The sequence below is a fragment of the Malaclemys terrapin genome, chromosome 11 (assembly GCF_027887155.1).
Source record: "Malaclemys terrapin pileata isolate rMalTer1 chromosome 11, rMalTer1.hap1, whole genome shotgun sequence".
Lineage (NCBI taxonomy): Eukaryota > Metazoa > Chordata > Testudines > Emydidae > Malaclemys > Malaclemys terrapin.
This window is the reverse complement of record NC_071515.1, coordinates 20672796-20689365: the sequence shown is the minus strand read 5'-3', so window position 1 is coordinate 20689365 and position 16570 is coordinate 20672796. Positions and strand designations below refer to the sequence as shown.

Here is a 16570-nt window from a genome sequence, read left to right as displayed (position 1 = left end):
AAGTGAGGTTCTTACCCACGAAAGCTTATGCTCCCAATACTTCTGTTAGTCTCAAAGATGCCACAGGACCTTCTGTTGCTTTTTACAGATTCAGACTAACACGGCTACCCCTCTGATACTTGTGCATGTATAGTTATTTCAATCTTTCCGCAGAACCCAGTTCCTCTAGCTCTATTCATGTGTTGCTCCCATCTGGATTCTTAAACATTTCTGGTGCTCAGATCTGAATGGTCTATGGGGCCTTGCTACTAGTGTATAGAAATCCTACTGGCTCTTTCTGACACTGCAAACTCATATCTAATCTACTGTCCGCTATTTCTAGCCATCCTTCCAAAATGCTGGGAAGGGAGGGTCTCCTGTTCCAATCATAGTTCCAAACCATGTGGTGAGGATAGGTACAGGGTTTCCAGTTTTAAACTATAACCTCACCCAAGCAAGAGTGTGAGATTAAATATCCAATAAAATTTGCCATTGGGGAGGGAGTGGCAGAGGCCAATTTTTAATATAACAAGGAAAATTTTCAAATACCAATAATGAATTTTTATTCCTAAACTGAGACCATAATTTGCCTAGAAACAAACCCTTAAAACCAGGAATCCCATGTGCATCTAACTAGGAGTATTTTTTAGGTCATTAACAAATGAGAGCTGTGTTCCGTGGTATCCTAACTTAAAGAAAGTAATTGCAAGGACTCAAGTAGTGAAAGTTTGCCTTGTGTTCTGCTCCTGTAATGAGCTCTGCAGGAGCAGTCCAGGCATTGCTCAGTGAAGGGTCAGGGCCAAGCTGTCTGTAAAGAGCCACCCTCTCTGATCAATTTCTTGGAGATAGTGCTGCTACTTAAAACAAAGTTTTCTTAAGGAGTTTTTAGAGTGGAAAATGAGACTCACTGAGATGTGCCTCAGCATTTGCTTAAATCACTATAACTTTTGGTGGAAACAGAACACTAAGCCTTATTTATAGTGTGACAATTAACCATCTCTTAATTCTAGTAATTATGATTGTGCAATTATATGATTACAAATGGATTTAATGCCAAAAATGCCTTTAAATAAAGTCAAATTTTAGTTAGTTGAAACTAGATATATTCAACACTAATAGCCTTCTAGCAGTGTAATGAATTTGCTGTTAGTCTTCTGTGCAATACCTTCATCCCTTCTGGGTGCTTTTAAGGTTTCGTATATACTGTTTGTCTTATTTTAATATGTATTATGTTCCAATGGCTAAGTTTTAATAATTTTAAGTGTGTATATTGGCTAATGTTGGATTTGTTTCTGTACAGCATGATGGAAGATGTTTTAAAATTTTGCACTTTTTCTAGTATTTGCAAATTTGTAATCTAAATTTTTAAATGCACACTTATTTTGTACATAATGATTATTAAATTAGCTTTGTATATAACAGCTGGGGCTGGAGAAAATAAATAATAATCAGATGTGTGATTTCTTTGTGCTTTTTTCATGGTGTGGTCCAGTATTTATAACTATACCAAGAGGTTGGTGTGTTTAAGACAGGAACTACTACTAGTCTGTTGCACGTTTTATTAAGACAGGTAATAAATAATAGGCTCTGGAGGGGGAATAACAAGTGTGGGGGGGAGGAACCTAGGCTAGGCAGCATGAACCGATGTGACCTGGCCTCCTAATCTGCTAACATCAAGAAACGTTTTTTGGGGGAAGTATTCTCGTTGCCTTTAGTGGGGAAGGAATAGATCTCCCTTCAGCAAGCAAGTAAATAGGGGAGTCTTTCTGCTTCCAGGTAAGGTGCTGTCAGGAAAGGCTGGAGAACCATAAAATCTTCAAAAAGCAACAGAGGGTCCTGTGGCACCTTTAAGACTAACAGAAGTATTGGGAGCATAAGCTTTCGTGGGTAAGAACCTCACTTCTTCAGATGCAAGTGAGGTTCTTACCCATGAAAGCTTATGCTCCCAATACTTCTGTTAGTCTTAAAGGTGCCACAGGACCCTCTGTTGCTTTTTACAGATTCAGACTAACACAGCTACCCCTCTAATACATAAAATCTTCAGATTCCCTTGCATGGCAAATCCTTATTTCACCAGCTAAGTGGAGAAGAGGGAGCTGCTTTCTCTCATGCCCCCACTACACAAACTACTAAATCCATACTACAGGTTGGACCTCTCTAATCCGGCACTCCCTGGTCCATCAACTTCCGTGGTCCGGCATAGGCGCTGACTCCGTGGGTGCTCCACAGCTGGAGCACCCACAGGGAAAAATCAGTGGGTGCGGAGCATCCACAGGTGCCAAGCTCCCCCCTCTGCCCCTTCCTCTTGCACGCCGGCGCCCCACACTTACCAACTCCTCCTCCCCCCCAGTGCTTGCAAAGCACCAAGAACAGCTGATTCGTGGCGTTCAAGCTCTGGGAGGGAGGGGGAGGACCTGGGGCCAGCAGCTGGGACCTGCGGCCAGCATTGGAGCGGCCGGCTGAGCACACCCCTACTTCCCATGCCCATGGAGACCTGCTGGCACTCTGCATTGACCTCCTGTGGGTTGGCAAATTCTCTGGTTCGGCACCGATCAGGTCCTGAGGGTGCCGGACTAGAGAGATTCAACCTGTATAAACTAGCCTCAGGAGGGTATTCTTCCCTAGTGCTGCAAGGAAATGTTTGAGATTAGTCAGTTCCTACAGAAATAAAAATAGTGAGTAATGGGTTCTTTAAATCCTGCTTTATTTACAAAATGTAGTTTTTCCAGACCTGGGAGCTCCTCTTTTCACTATCTTCCTTTAGGATCTGGTGTTTCACTGCAGGAAAGGTCAGGGCTTCTGGGAGTTACTATCGGTCAGGAGGAAACTGAAATCTGTTCCAGGCTCGTGTTCAGTTGGTTTCTCACCTCTGGAACGAAGACAAGAACCATGCTGTAAACTTGGCAGTCAAAGTACAAAGGTGAACAGTCTATTTTGCTTCCTTTTACTATCAGATCTGGGTCCTGGAAGCTATGTGGAACTCTTGGGCTACCTGCTATTAGGTATTGAACCTTATGGCCTAGTCCTTCACCATTACTCCAATCCATAGTTTTTCCTCATGTGACTAAGAACTACAGGTTTAGGCTTTTAGGACTCAGTCTGACACCCATTACCATCCAATAAGTGACGACTGCTATGTCTACAGTGTAGCTGGGAGGGAGTCTCCCAGCCTGGGGAAGGCCACCACAAGCTAGCGTGCTAGAAGTAGCAATGTGAACATTACAGCTTGCACTCTCAACCTGCCCGAGCTGGAATGGGCACACTGCTATTTTTAGCACCCCAGCTTGAGCTGAACTGGAGATGTACCCTATGGGATCAGGCCCTGAACTAGTAAGGCTCATATACCAGTACACACAGCTGCAACTCATTTTTGAAAGGGCACGCGGTAGCCCAGTAAGTGTGAATGGGTGCAACACCCCACAAGGGTGCAGTTACAATCATCCTTTCTGCTGTTGAAGAAAAACACAAACTTTGATTAAAAGCTAAACAGAATTGAATACCTCAAAAACAGCCTTGCTCCAGTTACTCCTTGCAGGGTGGCTTTGTCTCCTTCCACTAGTAACATTGCTCCTTCGCGCAAACCCTGAATTGACAAGAAATAAAACCCTAAGCTGTCACTTGAGCTCCAAAACGAGAGATCCGAGTTAACTGGAAATTCTTAATTTAACCGTGAATTTATCACTTTGAGGATTGACAGGTTCTTGTCCCAAGACCCAGTAATATTCAAATTATTATATTGTTGGGAATCTCGATGTGCACAGTTGCAACACTTACACTATAGGAACTCTTCTGTATTTACAAGTATTATTAATAAATTTAGCACAGTCACAAACATTAACTCAGTAAGGTAGATAGCGATAATACAAAAAGTATCTCTGGTTGAGCATCTAACCACAAGTTACCTTAAGGGTTATTTTATTTTAGCTCGCTTAAAGCATTTGACTCATCTCTGGCAACCTGGTGTTTATTTTAACTAGTAGTTCTCACAGTGAAGAGTACGGTCTCAGATGGGCAATCCCCAAAATGCATTATTTGGGCACAGACAGCAATTACTGCCTATATGCTGACTCCATCACCTGTGCCTAATAAGGATGACATTTCAAAGATGATGGCACTAGGACAAAGTAGGTAAATCACAGCTAGTGTTGCGAGGATGATTTCACTTTCTACAATCAGTTCACTGTGTCTTTAAAACACGTGAAGGGGAAATAAAATGGTTCCTTGGGATCCTTCATTAGCTTTAACTACCATCATTCTCAAAGTCTAGTTTGTCAAGATTGCCATACAGCAACCAATGAAGTCTGTTAGAAACCACAACTAGGTATTTCTCAGACAGCAGGGATTGGGCATGCTAGCTAGGATGGAAAACCTCTGAATGCTGACCTCCTACACAGCAGTGTGTTGTCATGACAAGTGTTTAGTGATAAAGATGCTTTGCCCCCAGCTCTGGCCTCAGCTCCACTCCGTCCCCTATTCTGCCTCTTCCCCCGGTTCTGCCATCAGCCTAAGCTCCTCTGCTGAGCCAACTGTGCTGTAATGGAGGGGGGCATGGACAGATTCCATTACTGGTAAGAGGAGTGTGACAGGTAGAGTTTGGGCACCACTGCTCTACTCTCTGCAGCCAGAGGCAGATGGAGGTGCTGCATACAGGGTCTTTCTTGCATAGAACAACAGGCCTTGAATATACAGGATGCAGATTAGAGCAACTTGAACAAGGTTGAAGCTAGCAGTGAAACGTCTCCATGGTAGAAGATGGACAGAAAAGCCTTACAATACTATGGGAAAGATTAAGACATCTAAAATTCAATACCTGATTGGAGAGGGTGCATTCATATGACTTGAGTTCTGGAGATGAGAGTTTGAGTGGGATGTATTACTCACCAGAACTGGAGGGGTGTTTGGTTCCTCATGATACTGAAGTATCCTCTCCGCACGAGTCTCCTGGAATAGCAGGATCTAGTGTGAGTCTAGGTTTAAGTAATTTCTGCTATAGGAGTACTTAGAAATTAGAACCTTCTAGCTAAATATCACAAAGCACTTCAAGAAATGTTAACTTGATGATGTTTCCTAATGCTCCTACGAGGTAGGCAAGTATCATTCCCAACTGAAAAACTTCATTTGCTTGAAGCTTATGGGTGTAATATTGGCCATACTGAAGTCAATGGCAAGATTCCCACTGACTTCACTGGGGCCAGGAGTTCACCCTGTATCTCAAATACTAACCTTTTGTTAAAATGTTTTTTTTTTGTTTGCAAATCTAAATTTGGAAACCCAGAAAGGTTCCACTTCAATTTATTTTAAGGTTAAGGAACTATTTGATTAAATATTGCTCTGTCCCTCATACTTCTGGAGGTAGTTCTGTAAGTAATTTCTGAATGAAGGAGATAGGAGTCTCCAGAGAAAGGGGACAAGGATTCCACCATGAACTTAGTTACATATTTCTCCTTAATAGAAATGACATTTAAAGCCCTAATCAGGTTTCCTTGGCAGAGAACTCTACCATGTCCACGTTCCCTTGGAGTTGTTGGTGAGCCGAGTAACAGAAATAAGCAAGCACAAAGAAGGGATAGGACACAAAGGGAAAGAAGAAAGCCAGAAGGCTTTATGAAAAGGTCAGAGGAACACAAAGGGCAGAGACAAGCATTTATATCCCACACAGCTTTGCCCCTAGAAGTTCTGCAGAAAATTGAGCAGTAAGAAATACTGTTAGCTTGCCTCTAGAGCAGCAGACAGTTTTTTTCTCCCTGCAAAACTGATTTAAGTGTACCTGTACATCCATATCTTAAAACAGACCTACATTTAAAAAGTTTGGGTCTGGGTCCTCCATTTCTCCATGGTTCTGAGATGGAGAGTATCTTTTATTGTCTCCAAGAAACTGCCTGTGTACGGACAGATACCATCCTTGTAAATAAAAGGCTGAAGTACTTTGTATCATAGGAGCAAAATTCCCTGGAATTGTGCTCTTAGGAGTTAACTAGTTGCAAATTATAGGTGGTTTGTTCAGCTATTACAATTTAAATTATCCTAGCTTCTTACTGAGTAGACCTAAATTCACAGCTCTGCACCTTAGTCTATGTATATGGACTCTATATTTGATGTAATATTTTCCCCTCTGAATTCCATTTACAATCTGTGCTCACTTCAGCAATAAACCTTAAGTTCTCAGATAAAGTGCCTTGGGGTGGGTGTAGTAATTTCCATATCCCTTACAGGTTCCATAAACCAGGGGTTCTTAGATGACTTTCGCTCCACCGTGACCTGAAAGTCTCAAAAGCAAACTCTTGTAGATGTGTATAAAGCCTCAAGACATTTCTAGATGGAATGTCACAGTGGACCAGCAAGTTAGACAGGCTCTGGTGAAAGTTTTCCTAATGCTGCAGATATCGTTATTCAAGTTTTTTTTTTTTAAGTTTGCCCTTTAGTATTTTCCCTTGCCCACCTAAGCAGTACATGCCAGCAGTAATATTAACTGTATTAGTCATCAAAAGGCCTGAGTTAGCCATCAAAATTTGTTCCACCTCAGTAACACTGTTGCCAAGTAACCTTCCCATTCCCAAGGAAAACCTTCCAAGAGGAGGCTAGCAGTAACAAAGGTTCCTTTGCTTCATTTACATTTCAAACAACTCCAGCAGGCAGCTGCTAGACAGCAGCAAACTTTACCAGTCACAGCATATGCATATTGTACTCAGACTTTAGTGTACTAGCTCTGCAGCTGGTGGAGAGGTACTTTACTTACACCCATGTGAGTGCTGTTAACATCTGGATCTAAGTAGTGGGGGTTGATGTTAAAAGGAACCAATCCAAGGGCCTGCAGAGAAGGTGGGTACACGATTGGCATGTCATTGGTTGTGTTGATGCTGATAGTAGCTACGTTAGTTCCTGCACTGGACCCCATGTATGGAATTCCATCCTGGAAGATAAAGCAGCACTGTAATAGGAAAGGTTATTGCTGCAAGAAACTTAGTTCTTGATGCCAGAGATGAGACTGATGCCTTTTGAAACTGTCGGAGAGAAGGGATGTAAAAAAATTGGTGAAGTCAAACTCCCCAACTATAATATCTTTAATGCTAGACGGGGGAAGTTGAGGTGAAGTAACGGCCTCAAAATTACATACTCTGAGGCAGAGCTGAAACTGAATCCAGATAAACTCAATCCTGTGCCTTAACGTGTCAAACTCTGTAGGGAAATGATAGTGCACATGTTCTGACAATACTCACTGGTGAGAAAACATGCATTTTCTTTTAGACAACATTATGCTTATGTTGTTTCAGGGTTATTTACCAAGCATGTCTCGGGGTTGTTTCTGTTGGCAGCACTGCAAGTGTCTGCCTGTTATATTTTTATGAATTCATTTTCATCCTGTTCAAAATAGCCTAAACTTTTGGTGCCGCTGGTGCTTTTGGAGGCTAAGACCATTTTGCCCTAAGACTTCTAACCCTAAACACAGGTAAGGGCCAGATCCTCTGGTGGTGTAAATCTGCAAAGTTCCAGTGAAGTCCGTGGAGATGCATCATCTAAACTCCTGTGAGCTGAGTGCTGCAATCCTAACCATACCATCTGAAGTTAATATTGTTATAATGCAAGTACAGAATTTGAGATACGTTCATTATTGAAGGGCTCTGCTGGAAAAATGTTTCATGCTGGTTTGAATGGAGAGACACGTGGTTACTGTGTATTGGTTTTTAAATCACTACTTTACTTAGGACCATATCTTTGAAAGTATATAAGCTCCCAATCAGACTGATTTCAAATGGGAGTTAGGCACCTAAATACCTTTACAAATCTGGCCTTTGATTCACAGAAATAGGTGTACAAAATTGCTGAGAACGTCAAGATTTTCACAGCTAAAGCCTGGTTCTCCTTTTGATAGTCAGAGTGCTGAGTTCCTGCCTAGATAGCAGTAAAAAGCTCTTTTCAAAAGGCCACATCTTTCGGTTTCTTACAGTTCCAGTCAGCTTTGTCACATCAACAGCATCTAGTTTGGGGTGTTGATTCATCCCTTCCCTTTGAAAGTGTCATCAAGAAGACAGGCCAGCAGCTGGGTCTCACATTCCCCCGAATGCCAATTTTGAGTTTGTGCTGGCTCCTCAGTTCCTCCAGACTCCAAGAGAAGAGGGAACAACGCCACCCTCCTCTTCACATTTGGGAAGAGCAATGTCCAAGTTTTCTTATCAATACTACTGCTCTGCATGGACAGAATATCTGTATTCCACCCGGGAAGGAAAGAATTGAGTTCATTTGTGCCCAGAGATGTTAGCTAATGTGGGCTAAGTGTGCCACCCAAGATGGGTTACCAAAAGTACAAGGGGAGGGTGCCAATAATTCAGGGAAGAGTCAAGCTACCAACTTCACGCTGAAGTGAAGTAGCTCTGAAGGTAAAAAGGAATAGTTCAAGGGAGCTTATGCCACCAGACCAATGCAAGGCACGGAGAACGTTAGACCTTTTAAAACAGCTCCTTGTTCTAACAAGGACCTGGTGTGGGGTGTCAGGAATTTTCTTAACAGCAAGAGCTTGGTGTAGGAAGCATTCTGATGAGGCTATTTGGATCAACATAATACCATAGCTCATATCTGCCATCACCTAGGCTCCATCTGTGTGGACTGCAGTAAACCACCCCACATAGTGTGGAAATCTGTAGCTTCTTCCTGCATGTCTTCAGTAGAGATGTTAAGTGTACCTCAAATGTACTAGAAAATGTGCAGCATCAGATCAATTGACCGATCCAAGTGATTTGCTAGGTAGCTATTTTTGCTGGGTTGAAAGCAGTTGCTCAATTACTCTCAGCCACATCATTAATATGGACCAAGTCAGCGGTATTTGATAAGAGCTCTTTTGATAAAAGCCCTCTTTTCAATTTGGTAGCTCCTTCAGGCCTTACTTTTTGTAACTTTTATTACACCTAAGGATAAAATCTTCTGCAATGGTATGTGCCATACACTGTTGTGCAATTTGTAGAGCCAGCTGAAGGAGGTTAGTGTTGACACTGCCAAGCTAACTCCTCATCATCTTCCATATGCATCACAATATCTAGATTGGCTGAACATCAAGGGTAGCAAGGTGTTGCAGTCCACCTTCCAATTTCTAACTGTGCCTCTCCACCACCACGTTTGACAGTCTGCATTGCTGTCCCACCGTCATACTGTGAAGACTGGGCTTAGCTAAACTTATGCAGTGTGGCAGCCACTCCGGCCATTTCAATCAGCACCCGCTTAAACCTAATCCAAGATTAGCGTCCCAGGTTGCAAACAAGTGGATGTAAGGGAGACATTTCTACTGCCTTCTTGTGGCATCCCCTGTGCGTAGCATAAAGCAAAATGAAAGTAGACAAAATGCAGAACGTAGGCACATTGCCAACTGTCCTTTTCAACCCATGATTCATCTTTCTGAGTTGTCCTTATGACTCTCAAACCAGAATGGAGAACCACCAAAGACATATGCACCAGCCCCATGAGGCTCAGAAATACTCTTGTCAATTATGGCCAACACTCCCGATATTCCAGTTTAGTGACATCTCAGCATGGGCTACGTACATGGGTAGAATCTTAAGACTGGAAGGGACCTCAAGAGGTCTTCTAGTCCAGTCCCCTGCACTCAAGGCAGGACTAAGTATTATCTAAACCAGGTGTGGCCAAACTATGGCTCATGAGCCGCATGCAGCTCTTGCAGTTAGAGTGCAGCTCATGGAGCCCTCCCCCCCCCCCACACACACACCCATTCTCCACCTACCAGACTTGGCGGGGGGGGGGGAGGGAAGCTTGGGGCTTCTGCCCTTCAGCGGGGTGGTGGGACTAGGTACTTCTGCCTTGCAGGGATGGGAGGGTCTAAGGGCTTTAGCCCCGCAGAGGGTGTCAGGGCAGAAGTCACACAGCCCGGCAGGTGCCGGCCTGTGAGGGAGATTCTGCGTGTCTTGCGGCTCTCGAACTTCTGAAGACTGTATGTGGCTCAGAGGGTCAGTAAGTTTGGCCACTCCTGATCTAAACCATCCCTGACAGGTGTTTGTCTAACCTGCTCTTAAAAAATTTCCAGTGATGGAGATTCTACAACCTCCCTAGGCGATTTTTTTCCAGTGCTTAACCACCCTGACGTGAAGTTTTTCCTAATGTCCAACCTAAACCACCCTTGCTGCAAGTTAAGCTTGTTGCTTCTTTTCCTATCCTCAGAGGTTAAAGAGAACAATTTTTCACCTGTCTCCTTGTAACAACCTTTTATGTACTTGAAAACTGTTATCATGTCCCCCCTCAGTCTTCTCTTCTCCAGACTAAACAATCCCAATTTTTTCAATTTTCCCGCGTAGGTTCTGGCAACTTGCTGCATACTCACATACTGCATCCGTCTAATATGAGTAACTAGTTGGGTACAACAGGGCCTGCCTCAGTGGTATCTCCTTGTGGCCCAAAGAGGCACTACTCACCCTGTTGCAGGGTCTCTGACAGCCGGCTGCTGCCTTTCACAGGGGCTAGGGCCATGGCGCTTTGGCCCTCTCGCTAAGGCACCCTTGAGTCCCACCTCTTATGGGGTATTAAAATCCAAAAATAAAGGAATACCATAAACTCAAAACCATGGTTGTCAGCCGGACCCAGCCCTTCTACTCAGGGCTTGTCTTCATGCAGCCAGTCCTTTTAGTCAGTTGGTCTTCCTGGGCCTGGTCAACCCATCCAGGCAGTGTTTGAGAAATCTTGCATTACAAAGACTAATCTGAAGTCAGAGATGAAACACTTATGTTACTTCATGGGAGAAGGGTTCCTTGATGTTCTTCTGCTGCTGAGACGCCTGAGTCCATGCACCCAAGCATAGCTAAGGGAGCTGGAGGACTTGGGGGATTGGTACTAAGATACAGAGTTTCACTTCTGGGGCACTGGCTTGAATCTAAAGTACATGCAGCTGGCACCTACTCTACACTATATGTGGGCTTGGCAGAAGTCAGTTTTTATTTTTAATCATTTCTATAGATATCAATTTTAAGCATTTTCAATTTAAATGTTCAGTTGCACAAAATTATGGGTTTTGAGTATTTTTCAATTTTTATCTATTTACATTTTCATAGTTGCAGGAGATTACAGAGGGGTCAGAAAATATTTAATGACAGATGTTGCAATTCAACAGTTGAAGATATGGACATCAATAAAATGTAAGGCCACAAGGGATCATTATGATCATTAGTCTGGCTGCTTGTATAACACAGGACATAACATTTCACCCAGTAATTCCTGCATAAAGCCTCAAGGGTTGAATCATAGTATTCTAAAGTGTAGCAACCATATATAAGCAATTAAAAAAGCTTCTCCAAACACTAAGGAATACAAGCTGAACAATATCCATCCATGCCCTTTGTAATTTAGTTTGTGAATCATTTAGGTTACCTCAAGAACTCTTTTCCTGATCTCCTGGAGCAGACTGTTGTCATAAAGAGCTTTCAAGAGCCGAAATGTGTTTCCACCACCTGCAGGAAAACAGTGTAGCTTTGCCTTATTTCAGACTAAGAATTGACAGATTAGAAGACCCCAATGGGCCATCTAGTTGGTATCCTGCCTGCAGCAGTAGGTAAAGCCAGCTGCTTCAAAGGAATACTGACCTCAGATGAGGATCAGTTTATGCCCTAGAGAATCTCTGTCACATTTACCCCAGCAAATGTAATTGAAGATACCAGTCTAATACGCACGAGTAAAGTTTTTAAATTATTAGTCTCCACTATACTATAGCAATGTGATCTCATTCCAGTTTTTAGGAAGATTTGATGTCTGAGAAAGAATGGATGAATCCAAAACTCAATCTTCTGTTTATTCAAACTACAGATGATAATTCCTTCCTACGCTGACACAGAATTTAGAGAAGGCGGCAAGAATCGGATCTAACTGGTAGGAACTTGACACTCTGAGAAGTGTCTTTATTAACGCTTGGTGAATTTAGCGGGCTCAGTGCTGTGACTACAACTAGATTCCCTACTGGCAAATTGATTCCAATGCAGCAACTGCACTTACTCCTCTGGACTGTCATCATTAGAAGAAGTTTATTAATGTCTGTACAAGAAACAGACTAGACCCTCTTAGTCAAGGTTCATGCTTTGACTACACCTTGTGCACTTATGGAGAGCAAGAACATTTTCGGAAGCGTTTACAAATAAATTGAAAACTAGGTCTTGTAGCCTGATCCATAGATTACGTATTCATTATATTGATTAATTATATTAAGAATCCTCAGTTATCACTTTGAGGATAGACAGGTTCTTGTCCCAAGCTCAGTCCCAGTATTATTCAGATTATTATATGGTTGGGAACTCTTCTATATTTACAAATAGTTTATTAATACATTTAGCACAGTCAAACCCTCCAACTCAGTAAGGTAGATAGAGATAATACAGAAAGTACATCTGAGTATCCATGCTTGCTACATCCCTTGCAGAACAACCTGAAATGTTAGCCGTTATCTTCCTCCTCATCACCAGTGCCCATCATTCTGGTACATCCCCGGGGCAGTGGGAGAGAGATGTAGCCCACAGGCTGGGAGGTAACTTTTACAATAGGTTACACTGACACCATTGTGTCTAATGTATATTCAGTAGGGGTTTCTCCACTCTTCCTTATTTGTATTTCCTCATCCCTACAAATGTTGAGGTGTCCTTCTTATATAAAAGTTAGTATATTAACCATTTCAATTTATTATCATATGTGTCAATTCGTTGCCATGGCACTCTTGTGGTTGGATGTTCTTTCCAAAACTTTCCAAAAGATGGGGTTTAGCTCATGTTTCTGTGGGTGGCTGATGTCAATATTGACAAAATTCTCCTTACACTCTTTCCAGTTCCCAAAAATTTAGGGGTTACTCTCGGGCCGTTTATCTGTGCCAAAGTTCATAGGCCTCAAGCCTCAGCTAACTGTTGAAGCCAATGTCTTAAAGGATACAAGCCTGTCAGTTCGCTGTATTAGTGCTGAATATAATAAAGGCAAGGCAGAGAATATAATAAAGACAAGCTAGTCTTATGGACTACAGTCTAAAGTTATGCTCAGCAAGGGTTGGTGTAGACAGATACAATACCTGAACGCCAGAAGAATTCAAGTCACATTATTATTTCTGCCTCCATCAAATGGGGAAACAGCCTGTATTCTCTTGTTTTTTTTTAAATCAATATTGATTAATGGAGATATCCTATCTCCTACAACTGGAAGGGACCCAGAAAGGTCATTGAGTCCAGCCCCCTGCCTTCACTAGCAGTGACCAAGTACTGATTTTTGCCCCAGATCCCTAAGTGGCCCCCTCAAGGATTGAGCTCACAACCCTAGGTTTAGCAGGCCAATGCTCAAACCACTGAGCTATCCCTCCGCCCAAGGTTCTGTTACTAACCTTTTTTGTTCTGCTTTTGCCTCAAGTGTATTTTTAGTTTAGATGTCAAATCCAAGCCATGACAGTGTAGTATGTTGTTAGGAGGGCCAATCAGAGTTTAGACCTAAATTATAGGGGTTTCTTAATATAATTGATTCTCTTTAAAATTGAGAGAGCTTGAGACAGACATCAAACCCTTATAGAATTTTTGTATTCCCAACATTTCAGCATTCCACTAGTGCATGAGACCCTGAAACAGATGTCAGTTTTCATTGTTCAGATGCAATATGATACACAACAGTATAAACAGTGAAATGTTTAAGTCTCTGCAAGATCAGGTCTTAACATGTAGCCCCCACCCCAATATACACTCCTAATCTTAACTAGAAAGGGAACTCCTAATTGCCACTGTGAACTAGAAATGTTTTCTTATCTGAGTTGTTTTTAATGACCAGCCCTCTTGGACAGAATCAAGTCCTTCAGTCCCGTTTCTCCTATATAAGTGTTGTGTGAGACTGCACTAATTTTTCCATGTTATACTTAAGGGGGGAAAAGGTCCAAAAACTAACACTTACCAATAAATATTGCTTCAGATTTCCTTACAGCTGCTACAGGATCTGAAGATTCATGAATACTGTCTAACCCATATCCTATAAGAAAACATTTGTTTATCTACCTTTGCCATTTCTATTTAAATAAAGATATGAGATAAGTCGCACCTATTTTCCAAAACCCCTTACAAGAAGCTACTAAGGAAACATAGCAGCCAGAGGTTGAGATGCAAGTACTGTCATATAGTACAAGCTGGCTAGGAGACAGAAGATAGGAGAAGGTCAATTTCAGGGTGGCAAAAGGTTAAGAGGTATGTGCACCACAGGATTATTATAGCAATGGTGGTGTTAATTAGATTTATGGGTGAACTGGAAAAAGAGATTAAAAGGAAGCTGGCAAAGTTTAAAGATGAATAGGCAAAACTATTCATGCTAAGCAGGATGAGGGAGAATGTGGAAATTACTAGAGAGCCCTAACAGACACAGGATTGGCCAATACAGTGCAAAATGCAAGGCAAGGAATAATTTGCACTATTCAGACAAACACACACACTGGAATGAATAAATGAACTATTCATATTACATTGTTGAGGTTTCGGTTATCTGGAGCCACACAGGAAAGTGGCCTGTTAGGTGTCATTGTCGACAGTTCAAAGATAACATCTGCTGTTATCTGTTGAGGGGGGATTTTGTTTTATTTTTGAAGGGCAGAATTGTTTAACTAGATCTTGTACACCAGTTAGACAGATATAGAAGTCATGCAACAGCCTCTATTCCTTGATACTGGCCACTTGAAAAAACTAGCATGTCTATTCACCAGAAAAAACCCACAGAACTAAAGTTCATGCAAAATATTTTAATAAGTCACCATGTTGATTTCCCCCTACAGAAACTCCAGGTCCATAAGCAGGATGCTGTCTTACCTAAACTTTCAAACTTCTCTCTTGCGGTCTTGGCATAGGCATCTCGATCATGAAGAGCGTAGGGAATAAACAAAACTCTCTTCACCTTCCTAGGAAAGACAGATAACATGATCACAACTTGGGCAAACAGTTTGGGCTTCATCAGCTTTGTTATATGGGCGTAACTAGTTGTAACAGCAGATCCAAAGTTTAACCTACTTGGTTTCTCTCTCTCTCCACTACCCCCATTTAAACTTTCCTTGTGACCTAACAAGTTGGAGTTAAATGCAGAGATCACAAGTGGTGATGAAAGCTTCGTATTGCTGAGTGGACATAAAGTTGCATGCTAACGGGGTGAAAGGGAAGGGCTGCTTTTCCTGATACAACCAAGAAGAGGTTTTAAGAAGGCCTAAGATAAAGTAGCCTTCCTCTTCCTTCCTTTTATTTTAAAAAAGAAACTGTTTGCTTTTCCTACTTTTCCATCCACAACATCTGATTTCCAAAGACTTGAACGTCACCAAACCTTCAGTGACAATGCTGATAATGACTACGAACGATCTTTTTAAAATGAATAAAGTTCAGGCTATGACTAACTTATGCCTGCTGTGTGACACTCCCATTTTATCGGCCTGTGTTCAGCCCTACGAATTTCGCTGAAAACTAAACAATGCAGCATTGTTTCTCAGCATACCAGTCTCTTGTCCCATTCTACATATGTCCCTAGAAGGGCCCCAGTCCCAATGCAACACCATTGTCTATACCAGGAATCCCGCTATGCCTCATGGTCCAGGCAGCCCTTACACCTAGTGCACTAGCCTCCCCGCCCCATACTCTCTCACACACACTCTACAGCACATTGTTTGATAAGTCTGCTTAAAATGTAACTACTATGTTCTCTTCGGTAGAGCAGCCAAGACTGAGCTACACCATTATGAAGTGCACGGGACAGCACACCTCGTCAGTGCTTAGCAGACAGAGATAAGCGGCTGCCATGAGTTTACACCCTAAAACTACCCAAGGGATCTGGGCAACCCCATTCCCATTTAAATGATCAGGAACTGGGCACCCAAGCACCAGCGGCAGCTTTGAAAAGCGCCAGCGTTGGTGTACAACTGGAAGGTGCTGCTGGTTGTCTGGGCACAGTGCTAAAGAGGAGGCAGCACTGGAAGCCCTGCCCGGGGGTCTCGCGGAAGGGAAGCACTACAGAGTAGGCACAGACTCTCCACTTGGGCCGCTGGCCCAGGCCAGCACACGCGCCTCCCTCCAGCTCTTGGTGGGCATCAGCAGGCGCCGCGCCCAAAGACGAGGACAGCACTTGGGGGCACAAGCTGCTCCCTGGCTCTGCACACGCCACAGGCGCTAGCCCAGTGGGGCAGCGGAGTCTGGCTGAAGGCTTGTCCGGGCAGTGCCCTGGCACAACGAGTCAGGAGAGCAGAACTGCCACCTAGGGGGTGACCAGATGTCCCGATTTTATAGGAACAGTCCTGATTTTGGGGTCTTTTTCTTATATAGGCTCCTATTACCCCCCACCCCCGTCCTGATTTTTCACACTTGCTGTCCGGTCACCCTAGCAGCCTCCCCGGGCGGGGTCGCGGGGCGCTGGCACTTACTGCCCGAAGAAGCTCCTGACTTGCTGCTCGCAGTGACCCAGGTACCCTGCGCCGCGCAGGGTGGAGTTGGACACCAGCAGCAGCCGCCGGGGGGGCCCCATCAGCGCAGGCGGGTGGGAAGCGCCGCTGAGCAGGGCGGAAGCCAGCGCGCGGCCCCGCCCCTGACCTCGGCCCCGCCCCTCGGAGCTCTGCGGCTCTCAGCGCCGCCGA

General features: G+C 43.3%; 1 protein-coding gene across 1 annotated transcript; it reads right to left on the bottom strand.

Annotated features, from left to right (window-relative positions):
• Positions 1 to 2666: 2666 nt before the first annotated feature.
• LOC128845324 (alpha-aspartyl dipeptidase-like) lies at positions 2667 to 16561 on the bottom strand. The gene is made up of 8 exons (XM_054043863.1): positions 16361 to 16561; positions 14772 to 14860; positions 13873 to 13947; positions 11341 to 11420; positions 6716 to 6889; positions 4861 to 4920; positions 3480 to 3562; positions 2667 to 2848 (listed from the first exon to the last, which is right to left on the bottom strand). Exons 1-8 carry the CDS (start codon positions 16459 to 16461, stop codon positions 2770 to 2772), a joined length of 741 nt encoding a protein of 246 aa, XP_053899838.1. The 5' UTR covers positions 16462 to 16561; the 3' UTR covers positions 2667 to 2769.
• Positions 16562 to 16570: the final 9 nt, after the last annotated feature.

Bases quoted from the DNA above. Each gene is read 5' to 3' on its own strand.
- LOC128845324 (XM_054043863.1), bottom strand. From the start codon at position 16,461: ATGGGGCCCCCCCGGCGGCTGCTGCTGGTGTCCAACTCCACCCTGCGC. The intron at 14,861-16,360 runs GTAAGTGCCAGC...TGTCTTTCCTAG, and splicing joins GTCAGGAGCTTCTTCGGGCA to GAAGGTGAAGAGAGTTTTGT. The intron at 6,890-11,340 runs GTAACCTAAATG...TTTATCTTCCAG, and splicing joins TCAGGAAAAGAGTTCTTGAG to GATGGAATTCCATACATGGG.